Genomic DNA, 13,324 nt, shown 5'->3' with positions numbered 1-13,324 from the left:
TATATATATATATATATATATATATATATATATATATATATATATATATATATATATATATATATATATATATATATATATACAGTATATATATAAATAGAAAAAAAGGAAGACAGAGGGGGAAATTGTGGGGACAAGAGGGGGATTAGACAGAGAGACAAAAACAACAACAGCAAAAACAACAACAACAACAATAGAGCGACATCAGCAAATACGATATGTACAAATATGATGGTAAAAGTGATAGCAAAGAAACAATTAGCGAAATAAATAATAATACAGAAAAGACAATGAGCATTATTACACTACAAATGGAGCAATACAAATACCAATAGAAATAGCGCTATTGATAATGAACAATACCAATAATGTACCTCTATTATCAACAATACAGTTGTTCAAATGCAACAATACATATAGGTAATGATAACTAGAGATACAAAAAAAAACAGAAAAATGGAGGGGAAGAAAGAGAAGCAACCTATATTAACCTTGTAGATTGTTATGTTACTGTATATATTTGGGGTTTTTTTAAATCCCACTTAATATACTTTGGGTAACAACGGTCAATATCTATTTATTTTATTTTATTTTTTTAGGGGGGTAACAACAGTCAATATATATATATATTTTTTTTCTTATAAAATAAAAGTGAGCTTTTGTTAAACCAAATATTGTGTTTTTTTTCCATATACAACAACCTATCTGGATTCGATAAGAGAATCGATAAGGAATCAGTTCGATAAGAGGATTCGATAATGGGCTCGAACTCGATAATTTCTTATCAAACATCATCCCTATGCAGCATGCACTTAATAAAAAAAAATGTGATGATTTTTTTTTTATTTGATAGATTAATATAACATGTTTGCAAAATCATATCCTCTTAATGAGAAGTTTGTATTAACATTGATAAAAGCATATTAATTTTTAGGGCCCGCATGGCCCATTGCATAAGGACTCCCACAGGGAGTCCTTATGCAATGGGACATAAGGACCTATTGAATTTGTAAGGTTTTATTATTATTCTTTCTTATTCCGCAGCTTTACGCGGTACTTTGACCCCTTTAACATGCTTCAAAACTCACCAAATTTGACGCACACATAAATAAACTCAAACAAAACTCTTTGGTGAAGAAACCAAACCCCAATACTCAAAATTGCGCTCTAGCGCCCCCTACAAAGTACAATTTTTCTAACTCCCAGTACGAATGTCGTAGAGACATGAAACAAAAACCTCTATGTAGGTCTCACTTAGACTTAAATTTTATTAATTTTTTTCCTCGGCCAAAAATCTACAGGAAGTTTGCTATTCCCCCTTCAACACAAAATTTTCGTAAAATCAGTCACTTTTGCCTTTTTGAGCTTTAATTTGACCCCCTTAACATGCTTCAAAACTCACCAAACTGAACGCACACATCAGGACTGGCAAACATTGCGATCTAAAAAAAAACCTAACCCCAAATTTTAAAATTGAGCTCTAGAGCAATTTTTGAATAAAACCGAGAAAAAACTGCTCCTCGGAAGAAAAAAATGACAAAACTGCCTGTAACTCCCACTGGGAAGGTCGGAGCGACATGAAACTAAAACCTTTCCGTAGGTCTCACTTAGACCTACATTTCATAAATTGACAACCCCCAGCAAAAATCTACAGGAAGTTTGCTATTCCCCCTTCAACACAACATTCTTGTAAAAACCGGTCACCTTCCTTCAAAAACTATCTCCTCTGAGCGCGTTTGTCGTTTCGGCTTCAAACTAACACAGGAGAGAGATTGAACCCTTGTGATTAAAACTACAGAAGCGCGTTTTATAACTGCTCCGGTTTTGATTTTATGAGCCTTCAAAGAACCGCTGCGCTGATGCTGCTGCGCTGCTGTTTTTTTAAGATGGCTGCTTAAAAGCAGGAAGCACCAGCGTGCCCACACTATGCAGACAAGGTAGGTACACTAGACAAAAGTATTGGGACACTTCAGACTAAAACTTGACAAAAGTATTTGGACACTTAGGACTAGCACCTGCCAAATATGCGGGCCCGACCAATGCTGCTTGCAGCTTTAATTTAAAAATTTTTTTTTAATCCAAAGTGCCTCACCTGCCCTGAACCTCACTGCACTTTCTATTGCATTTCAAACAGTATGTATGTTGTTGTTTCACTAATTACACAGCAGTTTTTACAAAACCCGACAAACTTCTCACGAGAACACTCTGCATAGCGAGAGTTCTGGCGGGGGTCGCGGCCCCGGCGCTGACTTGCGAAACAAAGTTGAAATGAGCATTGTTGTTTGGCGACAGCCTTTGACGCACTTCCCCTTCAAGCTGTCTGAGCTCGGTGTCTGAGCTAAATTTGTGGCTTTCCCGATGCGGTGGCAGAAGCGAAACTCAAAGCACCATCAGAGCAGACGTACAGGAAACGAAGGTACAGTGCACACAATGAAGAATGGCTGAGGGGGTGCTTCAGTCAGACATCAACTTTGTTATTATACAACGGCACACTTCCGGCCCAACGGATGACTTTTCTTGTCAGCATATATACAGGTAAATGCCAGTAAATTAGAATATTTTGAAAAACTTGATTTATTTCAGTAATTGCATTCAAAAGGTGTAACTTGTACATTATATTTATTCATTGCACACAGACTGATGCATTCAAATGTTTATTTCATTTAATTTTGATGATTTGAAGTGGCAACAAATGAAAATCCAAAATTCCGTGTGTCACAAAATTAGAATATTACTTAAGGCTAATACAAAAAAGGGATTTTTAGAAATGTTGGCCAACTGAAAAGTATGAAAATGAAAAATATGAGCATGTACAATACTCAATGCTTGGTTGGAGCTCCTTTTGCCTCAATTACTGCGTTAATGCGGCGTGGCATGGAGTCGATGAGTTTCTGGCACTGCTCAGGTGTTATGAGAGCCCAGGTTGCTCTGATAGTGGCCTTCAACTCTTCTGCGTTTTTGGGTCTGGCATTCTGCATCTTCCTTTTCACAATACCCCACAGATTTTCTATGGGGCTAAGGTCAGGGGAGTTGGCGGGCCAATTTAGAACAGAAATACCATGGTCCGTAAACCAGGCACGGGTAGATTTTGCGCTGTGTGCAGGCGCCAAGTCCTGTTGGAACTTGAAATCTCCATCTCCATAGAGCAGGTCAGCAGCAGGAAGCATGAAGTGCTCTAAAACTTGCTGGTAGACGGCTGCGTTGACCCTGGATCTCAGGAAACAGAGTGGACCGACACCAGCAGATGACATGGCACCCCAAACCATCACTGATGGTGGAAACTTTACACTAGACTTCAGGCAACGTGGATCCGTGCCTCTCCTGTCTTCCTCCAGACTCTGGGACCTCGATTTCCAAAGGAAATGCAAAATTTGCATGGTTGGGTGATGGTTTGGGGTGCCATGTCATCTGCTGGTGTCGGTCCACTCTGTTTCCTGAGATCCAGGGTCAACGCAGCCGTCTACCAGCAAGTTTTAGAGCACTTCATGCTTCCTGCTGCTGACCTGCTCTATGGAGATGGAGATTTCAAGTTCCAACAGGACTTGGCGCCTGCACACAGCGCAAAATCTACCCGTGCCTGGTTTACGGACCATGGTATTTCTGTTCTAAATTGGCCCGCCAACTCCCCTGACCTTAGCCCCATAGAAAATCTGTGGGGTATTGTGAAAAGGAAGATGCAGAATGCCAGACCCAAAAACGCAGAAGAGTTGAAGGCCACTATCAGAGCAACCTGGGCTCTCATAACACCTGAGCAGTGCCAGAAACTCATCGACTCCATGCCACGCCGCATTAACGCAGTAATTGAGGCAAAAGGAGCTCCAACCAAGTATTGAGTATTGTACATGCTCATATTTTTCATTTTCATACTTTTCAGTTGGCCAACATTTCTAAAAATCCCTTTTTTGTATTAGCCTTAAGTAATATTCTAATTTTGTGACACACGGAATTTTGGATTTTCATTTGTTGCCACTTCAAATCATCAAAATTAAATGAAATAAACATTTGAATGCATCAGTCTGTGTGCAATGAATAAATATAATGTACAAGTTACACCTTTTGAATGCAATTACTGAAATAAATCAAGTTTTTCAAAATATTCTTATTTACTGGCTTTTACCTGTATATACAAACCCCGTTTCCATATGAGTTGGGAAATTGTGTTAGATGTAAATACAAACGGAATACAATGATTTGCAAATCATTTTCAACTCATATTCAGTTGAATATGCTACAAAGACAACATATTTGATGTTCAAACTGATAAAGGTTTGTTTTTTTTTGCAAATAATCATTAACTTTAGAATTTGATGCCAGCAACACGTGACAAAGAAGTTGGGAAAGGTGGCAATAAATACTGATAAAGTTGAGGAATGCTCATCAAACACTTATTTGGAACATCCCACAGGCTAATTGGGAACAGGTGGGTGCCATGATTGGGTATAAAAACAGCTTCCCAAAAAATGCCCAGTCTTTCACAAGAAAGGATGGGGGCGAGGTACACCCCTTTGTCCACAACTGCGTGAGCAAATAGTCAAACAGTTTAAGAACAACGTTTCTCAAAGTGCAATTGCAAGAAATTTAGGGATTTCAACATCTACGGTCCATAATATCATCAAAAGGTTCAGAGAATCTGGAGAAATCACTCCACGTAAGCGGCATGGCCGTAAACCAACATTGAATGACCGTGACCTTCGATCCCTCAGACGGCACTGTATCAAAAACCGACATCAATCTCTAAAGGATATCACCACATGGGCTCAGGAACACTTCAGAAAACCACTGTCACTAAATACAGTTTGTCGCTACATCTGTAAGTGCAAGTTAAAGCTCTACTATGCATTTTGGGCCCGAGATCATCTAAGATGGACTCATGCAAAGCGGAAAAGTGTTCTGTGGTCTGACGAGTCCACATTTCAAATTGTTTTTGGAAATATTCGACATCGTGTCATCCGGACCAAAGGGGAAGCGAACCATCCAGACTGTTATCGACGCAAAGTTCAAAAGCCAGCATCTGTGACGGTATGGGGGTGCATTAGTGCCCAAGGCATGGGTAACTTACACATCTGTGAAGGCACCATTAATGCTGAAAGGTACATACAGGTTTTGGAACAACATATGCTGCCATCTAAGCGCTGTCTTTTTCAAGACAATGCCAAGCCACATTCAGCACGTGTTGCAACAGCGTGGCTTCGTAAAAAAAAGAGTGCGGGTACTTTCCTGGCCCCGCCTGCAGTCCAGACCTGTCTCCCATCGAAAATATGTGGCGCATTATGAAGCGTAAAATACGACAGCGGAGACCCCGGACTGTTGAACGACTGAAGCTCTACATAAAACAAGGATGGGAAAGAATTCCACTCTCAAAGCTTCAACAATTAGTTTCCTCAGTTCCCAATCGTTTATTGAGTGCTGTTAAAAGAAAAGGTGATGTAATTATTATTTGCAAAAAAAATAAAATAAAGTGTATGAGTTTGAACATCAAATATCTTGTCTTTGTAGTGCATTCAATTGAATATGGGTTGAAAAGGATTTAGCAAATCATTGTATTCCGTTTATATTTACATCGAACACAATTTCCCAACTCATATGGAAACGGGGTTTGTATATATTGTGTTGGCGTTCAACAATCAAGTGTCCGGCAAATGTCACCCTCTCTATATTAGAAACTGCATCCAATGTGTTTTTTATATCAACTTAAAGGGCAGGAAAAAGCCAAGTCATATCAACTGGAGCTTTATTTATACAACACATGCATTCACCTGCATGACATTTGGTAGAACAATAACAAGAACTGCACAGTGAAAACATGAAGACATAAATGGCATTTTGATATTACACAGCAGGGACTTGGAGTTAAAGTAAAGTGCTGCATAGTTGTGCTACTACACAAAGCCTCCTTAAAAAAAAAAGCATGCCGAAGGAATTGATGCTATTTCCTGGTTTAGTACTTAAGGGAATTTGAAATGAGGCATAAACAGATTCTGAGCACTGGAGGCAGTCTTCTCTCAGACAGATGGAGGTTTTATCTAGATTTGGGAATATGTCACACATCTTGAAGATGATGCTGCAGGCTCCTCTTTCTCGTGGACAAGGACGCCGCATCATCATCAGGGGGGGGGGGGGGGTCTCGGGCCTTTCTAACACAAATGAAAAGCCCCGTTTGAGGCTGATCTAAACCTTTACGCCTGAAGCTCTCCCTCCAACGTGCTTTGGGTGGAGATCCGTCCGTCTGTTCGGCGGCAGTCGGTCCGGCCGCCTCTCCTCCGGCCTGTTTTCTTCCCCCCACCTCCATGGGGCTTTTTACATCTCTGCAAGAGAGGAGATGAAAATACAAAAAGCTCAGGAGGCAGTCGTGGCGACGGGCAAATTAGATCGCATGCAAATGTGAGAGGACGAAGACGTGAGCCTTTTGAAGTAAAAAGGACATTTTTGGGGGGATTTATTTGTAATGTTACATTTCTTTGTGATGATAGTGTGCGTGCCCTGTTTTAGCAATATGATGCACCACAGTGACATGCAGTCACTAGAGGCAGGTGAGGCGGGGCCTCACCTGCCATCATGGAAAGAAAAAAAATGTAAAAAGAAAAATTAAATTGTTTTATGTCATGTCTGTATTATCATGTTTTGTTTTAAGTCATGTTTTGTTTAGTTTCTGTCTTTTTCACTCCCTTGTCTGGTCACCATAGCAACCATTAGTTTTCACCTGTCACGTCACGCACCTGTTTCACGTCTTGAGTCACGCACCTGTTTTCGTTAATCATGTCCGTAGTATTTAAGTTCAGTGTTTTTCAGTTTGTTTTCTGACGACCTCGCACCCCATACCACAACACATTTATGCTCTGTTCATGCCTCTAACTCTTTTTTCATGCCGGTTCCATGCCAAGTAAGTTTTTGTTTGTCAAGCCACAGTTAATGTTTTTTTTGTTTAATTGTTCATAGTTTATTCTCCGCCACTGTGCGCGCTTTTTGTTTGATCCTTTTTTTTTGTATTTATAGTTAATAAATAAATCATGTCCCCCTCCCGCCCTCCCATGACTCTTGTTAATTTTTATGGACATCTGGTATCTGTCCTTAAGGGAGGGGCTCTGTCATGTTTGTGTAATCATGTTTTGTTTTAAGTCATTCTGTCATGTCTGTATTATCATGTTTTGTTTTAAGTCATGTTTTGTTTAGTTTCTGTCTTTTTCACTCCCTTGTCTGGTCACCATAGCAACCATTAGTTTTCACCTGTCACGTCACGCACCTGTTTCACGTCTTGAGTCACGCACCTGTTTTCGTTAATCATGTCCGTAGTATTTAAGTTCAGTGTTTTTCAGTTTGTTGTCTGACGACCTACTGTCAGGACTTGGTCTTTGGAGTTTGCTTTTCCAGGATGCAGCGGAAAGTTGGCACGGGCGAGACGGGAATGGAGGTACATGATTTATTTATTAACTATAAATACAAAAAAAAAGGATCAAACAAAAAGCGCGCACAGTGGCGGAGAATAAACTATGAACAATTAAACAAAAAAAACATTAACTGTGGCTTGACAAACAAAAACTTACTTGGCATGGAACCGGCATGAAAAAAGAGTTAGAGGCATGAACAGAGCATAAATGTGTTGTGGTATGGGGTGCGAGGTCGTCAGAAAACAAACTGAAAAACACTGAACTTAAATACTACGGACATGATTAACGAAAACAGGTGCGTGACTCAAGACGTGAAACAGGTGCGTGACGTGACAGGTGAAAACTAATGGTTGCTATGGTGACCAGACAAGGGAGTGAAAAAGACAGAAACTAAACAAAACATGACTTAAAACAAAACATGATAATACAGACATGACATTTTATGTATCCAGTGATTATACTATAAAGTTATTTTCCATTTAACTTCACCAGTTTTAGATTATTTTTATTCAAAATCGCTGAATTTTCACATTTGCCGTTCAAATACTGAGAAGAGACGGTGCGGTGAACAGCAGCCAGTTGAGGCACGTCACTCAGTGCCGCAACATGGATTGCGCAATGACTCGGCTAACTGCTGGCCTGCTGTGCAGATACACCTGCAGACTGTAGGTGTACCTAATTCACAACTCCTCCAACACGAACATTATTGTTTTTGCACTTTTTGGCTTCTTATTAAATAACTTTTGTAACCTATTTTCATGGGCTTTCCTCTTTGTGATGTCAAGTTCCTGTTATGCGCTGTTATACAGTATATGCCTTGAGCTCTTATTTTGAAGGCGCTAAGAGCGGAAGTGATGTCACGTTCCGGAGGTTTTTGAAAGAATGTAAATAAAGTGGTCCTCGTGTAAACTGGAGCCTCCGTGTTTGTTATTTTGTAGTTTCATACAGTATAGGCGACATTTATAAACCCTCGGTTACACTTTTTTAAATAGATTCAATCTTGCACGTGGAAAGTTGAAGTGAGGGCTTTAGTTGCGGTGCATGGACTTAATTTCTAAGTAAAGGTAAGACCATAATAACGTTTTTTTTATTAAATGTGCTTTTTTGTGTGCTACAGTTTGTATGTGTAAAGTTAAAGTTAAGTTAAAGTACCAATGATTGTCTCACACACACACTAGGTGTAATGAAATGTGTCCTCTGCATTTGACCCATCCCCTTGATCACCCCCTGGGAGGTGAGGGGAGCAGTGGGCAGCAGCGGCGCCGCGCCCGGGAATCATTTTTGGTGATTTAACCCCCAATTCCAACCCTTGATGCTGAGTGCCAAGCAGGGAAGAATGCTGGTATGAGCTTTTAAACATAACCCGTTAACTGCTGCCAATCAAATGGTGAATAAGATACTCTTCAGGGTTCATATGTTTGTAAATCTGACTGTGATGAAGTCAGTGCCTCACCAGCCATCAACCTCACCGCATGTCACTGATGCACCACTACAGTCAACTATACAGTCGTGTTGTCCCGATACCAAAAATAATTTCGATACTTTTCTAAATAAAGGGGACCACAAAAATTTGCATTATTGGCTTTATTTTAATCTTAGGGTGCCAGTTTGTCCTTATATAAAATAGTGAACATACAAGACAACTTGTCCTTTAGTAGTAAGTAAACAAACAAAGGCTCCTAATTTAGCTGCTAACATATGCAGTAACATATTGTGTCATTTTCCATTCTATTATTTTGTCAACATTATTAAGGACAAGCGGTAGAAAATGAATTATTAATTTACTTGTTCATTTACTGTTAATCATACTTGCCAACCTTGAGACCTCCGATTTCGGGAAGTGGGGGGTGGGGGGCGTGGTTGGGGGGTGGGGCGGGGCGTGGTTGGGGGCGTGGTTAAGAGGGGAGGAGTATATTGACAGCTGGAATTCACCAAGTCAAGTATTTCATACATATATATATATATATATATATATATATATATATATATATATATATATATATATATATATATACATATATATATATATTAGAGATGCGCGGATAGGCAATTATTTCATCCGCAACCGAATCAGAAAGTCGTCAACCATCCGCCATCCACCCGACCTAACATTTAATCAGAACCGCACCCGCCCGCACCCGCCCGTTGTTATATATCTAATATAGACGATGCAAGGCATTAGTGAGGTTATAAAGCTTTTGCCTGTTCAAGAAAGGAGACTGATCCAATGCAGCACAGACATTCACGGCCCAGACGCACACCAGTGCGCAATCATATGGGAGCCGCGCTGAGCGCACCTCCAAGCGCGTCTCGCTGCCGGCGCCATCCATTTTCAGGGCTAGTTGATTCGGCAGGTGGGTTGTTACACACTCCTTAGCGGGTTCCGACTTCCATGGCCACCGTCCTGCTGTCTATATCAACCAGGGTGAGCCCCACCCCTTTCGTGAGCGCACTGCGCGCGGAGTGACCCCTGTTACGCGCCCCCCGGCAACAGGGGTGGCGGGCAGGTAAGCTGCGCGGGCGGAGCGCGCGGAGTGACCCCTGTTACGAGCCCCCGGCCACGGGGGTGGCGGGCAGGTAAGCTGCTTACCTGCTGCGCGTGACGCCGGCCGCGGCGAAGGCGGACGAGGCGGGGTGTCGGTGCGGTGGGCGCGGTGGTGACCCTGGACGTGCGTCGGACCCTTCTCGCGGATCACCTCAGCTACGGCTCCCGGTGGGGCCCTCTCGGGGGAAGGGGCCTCGGTCCCGGACCCCGGCGAGGCGTCCCTTCTCCGCTCCGTAAAAGTGTCCATCTCTTTTTTTCTTCTTCTTCTGTTGTGGCATATGCATTTAACTATGTATATATATTTCCGAATTGGTTTAACTGCCACCCGCCTGAATCTATTTAAAATCTAATTTTTTTTTATTTCAACCGCCCGACCCGACCCGCGGATAAAATCTAATTTTTTTTTATTTCAACCGCCCGATCCGTGGATAATCCGCGGACTCCGCGGTTGTGTCCGCAAACCGCGCATCTCTAATATATATATATATATATATATATATATATATATATATATATATATATATATATATATATATATATATATATATATATATATATATCTACATCCTGAAAATATGCAAACAAAACTGTGTTTAGATAATTGATACTTCAAACTTGCATAAAGATAAAATTAATATAACATAACTTGGCTTCTGAGAGCTTCAAAATGTAATGAATAAAATGCTAAAGTTGTTGATAAACAAGCCTTTTTTTAAATAATTAAATATGGTCATTTTAAATGAATTATTATGATAATTTAAAATGTATTATTTCAAATATGTTTATTTTAACGTACCGGTATAATTCTATGGCTGGATGTAAGGAGTCAGAAAAAAAAAAAAAAAAATACAATTAATTTTTATGTTTTTAGCAAAATATAGCAAAAATGTATTTAGTTTTTTGTTTTTTTTAATTAATAAATATATTTATTTTTAGGTAAGATAAACATAATAATACAATGTATCTCTAGTCTGGATGATTTAGTTCTTGTCACCCTGTTGTCCTCCCGTCGTGAAAAAAGGCTGTCCTCACTCAGGTCCGCATGGAGCTGGAGGGGGCGTGGCCTCCAGCTCCGGCTGAAAATCGGGAGATTTTCGGGAGAATATTTGTCCCGGGAGGTATTCGGGAGAGGCGCTGAATTTCGGGAGTCTCCCGGAAAATTCGGGAGGGTTGGCAAGTATGCTGTTAATATCTGCTCACTTTCTCTTTTAACATGTTCTATCTATACTCCTGTTAAAATGTAATAATCACTTATTCTTCTGTTGTTTGGATGCTTTACATTAGTTTTGGATGATACCACAAATTTGGGTATCAATCCGATACCAAGTAGTTACAGGATCATACATTGGTCATATTCAAAGTCCTCATGTGTCCAGGGACGTATTTCCCGAGTTTATAAACATTATATACATTTAAAAAAAACAAAAGATGTTGTGATTAGAGATGTCCGATAATGTTTTTTTTTGCCGATATCCGATATTCCGATATTGTCCAACTCTTAATTACTGATTCCGATATCAACCGATACCGATATATACAGTCGTGGAATTAACACATTATTATGCCTAATTTTGTTGTGATGCCCCGCTGGATGCATTAAACAATGTAACAAGGTTTTCCAAAATAAGTCAACTCAAGTTATGGAAAAAAATGCCAACATGGCACTGCCATATTTATTATTGAAGTCACAAAGTGCCTCAAAACAGCAGCTTGGAACTTGGACTCTCCCTGAGAGAGCATGAGGAGGTTGAGGTGGAGGGGGTTGAGGTTGTAGGAGTAGCGAGGGTAAATATTGCAGCCCGGAAGAGTTAGGGCTGCATGGGATTCTGGGTATTTGTTCTGTTGTGTTTATGTTGCGTTACGGTGCGGATGTTCTCCCGAAATGTGTTTGTCGTTCTTGTTTGGTGTGGGTTCACAGTGTGGCGCATATTTGTAACAGTGTTAAAGTTTTTTATACGGCCACCCTCAGTGTGACCTGTATGGCTGTTGACCAAGTATGCGTGCATTCACTTGTGTGTGTGAAAAGCCGTAGATATTATGTGACTGGGCCGGCACGCAAAGGAAGTGCCTTTAAGGTTTATTGGCGCTCTGTATCTCTCCTACGTCCGTGTACATTACGGCGTTTTAAAAATTCATACATTTTACTTTTTGAAACAGATACCGATAATTTTGAAACCGATAACGATAATTTCCGATATTACATTTTAAAGCATTTATCGGCCGATAATATCGGCAGTCCGATATTATCGGACATCCCTAGTTGTGATGCCAAAAAATATCGACGTAATCATAGTAGTATCGACTAGATACGCTCCTGTACTTGGTATCATTACAGTGGATGTCAGGTGTAGATCCACCAATGGGGTTTGTTTCCATTTTGACGCCGCTGAGCTACGGTGTGTAGTGAAGCATGTTTAGCTATTCCTCGTCCTGCAGGGATGATACTTGTAAGAAACTTAAGAAACAGTACTTTTTAGAGGCAGTATAGTACCGAATATGATCAATTAGTATCGCGGTACTATACTAATACCGGTATACCGTACAACCCTACAATACAGTAGAAAGTTGAATACAATGCAATGAAAATGCAACTTTTGTAAGACTTCAGATTATAAATATCAATGGCATATCAAATACAATTTAATTAAAAATTGAATGCCTCTTATCTATTTGCAATCTTCTGAGGTAAATATCAACATTAACTTTTTTCCACAGGCTAATAAATTAGAAAATAAAATAACAATGAATAAACCAACCATTCAGGACTTTAAACTGCTCAGTTGCCATCTTTTCTTGGATGCTAGTTCATTAATGTCAGGGTTCAGGCTTTGAGCTGAGGCAACCTTCATTATCCAACAAAGTTGTTCATCAGTCATTATATCTCGTATTCCACCCGGACCACAGTCTTGGGGGCGTGCTTTAAAGGCACTGCGTTTATCGTCCTCTACGACAGTGGTTCTCAACCTTTTTTCAGTGATGTACCCCCTGTGAATTTTTTTTTAATTCAAGTACCCCCTAATCAGAGCAAAGCATTTTTGGTTGAAAAAAAGAGATAAAGAAGTACAATACAGCACTATGTCATCAGTTTCTGATTTATCAAATTGTATAACAGTGCAAAATATTGCTCATTTGTAGTGGTCTTTCTTGAACTATTTTGGAAAAAAAGATAGGTTTTTGTTTATATTTATAAAGGATTTTTGAATTGTTGCTATTTTTAAAATATTTTGAAAAAATCTCATGTACCCCTTGGCATACCTTCAAGTACCCCCAGGGGTACGCGTACCCCCATTTGACAACCACTGCTCTACAATATGTCGTCATGTCTGCTTTTCATCCATTCACAAAATATGTGCGACTTCGGCAGGCACGTGCACGTAAATGCAATGCATACTTG

At 40.1% G+C, this 13,324-nt stretch overlaps 1 protein-coding gene across 1 annotated transcript in view; it reads right to left on the bottom strand.

Moving 5' to 3' along the window:
- Nucleotides 1-5,714: 5,714 nt before the first annotated feature.
- The window catches only part of LOC133575232 (regulator of cell cycle RGCC), a 24,325-nt gene continuing 16,715 nt past the window's right edge, over nt 5,715-13,324 (bottom strand). Inside the window, exon 5 of the mRNA XM_061927814.2 lies at nt 5,715-6,305. Coding sequence (XP_061783798.1) covers nt 6,298-6,305 — 8 coding nt within the window. The 3' untranslated portion in view covers nt 5,715-6,297. The remainder of the gene's footprint in view (nt 6,306-13,324) is intronic.

This window comes from Nerophis lumbriciformis, linkage group LG35 (genome assembly GCF_033978685.3).
Source record: "Nerophis lumbriciformis linkage group LG35, RoL_Nlum_v2.1, whole genome shotgun sequence".
In the NCBI taxonomy this organism is placed as follows: domain Eukaryota; kingdom Metazoa; phylum Chordata; class Actinopteri; order Syngnathiformes; family Syngnathidae; genus Nerophis; species Nerophis lumbriciformis.
Note: the sequence above shows the minus strand (reverse complement) of the source record. Positions and strands in the feature narration are given on the sequence as shown.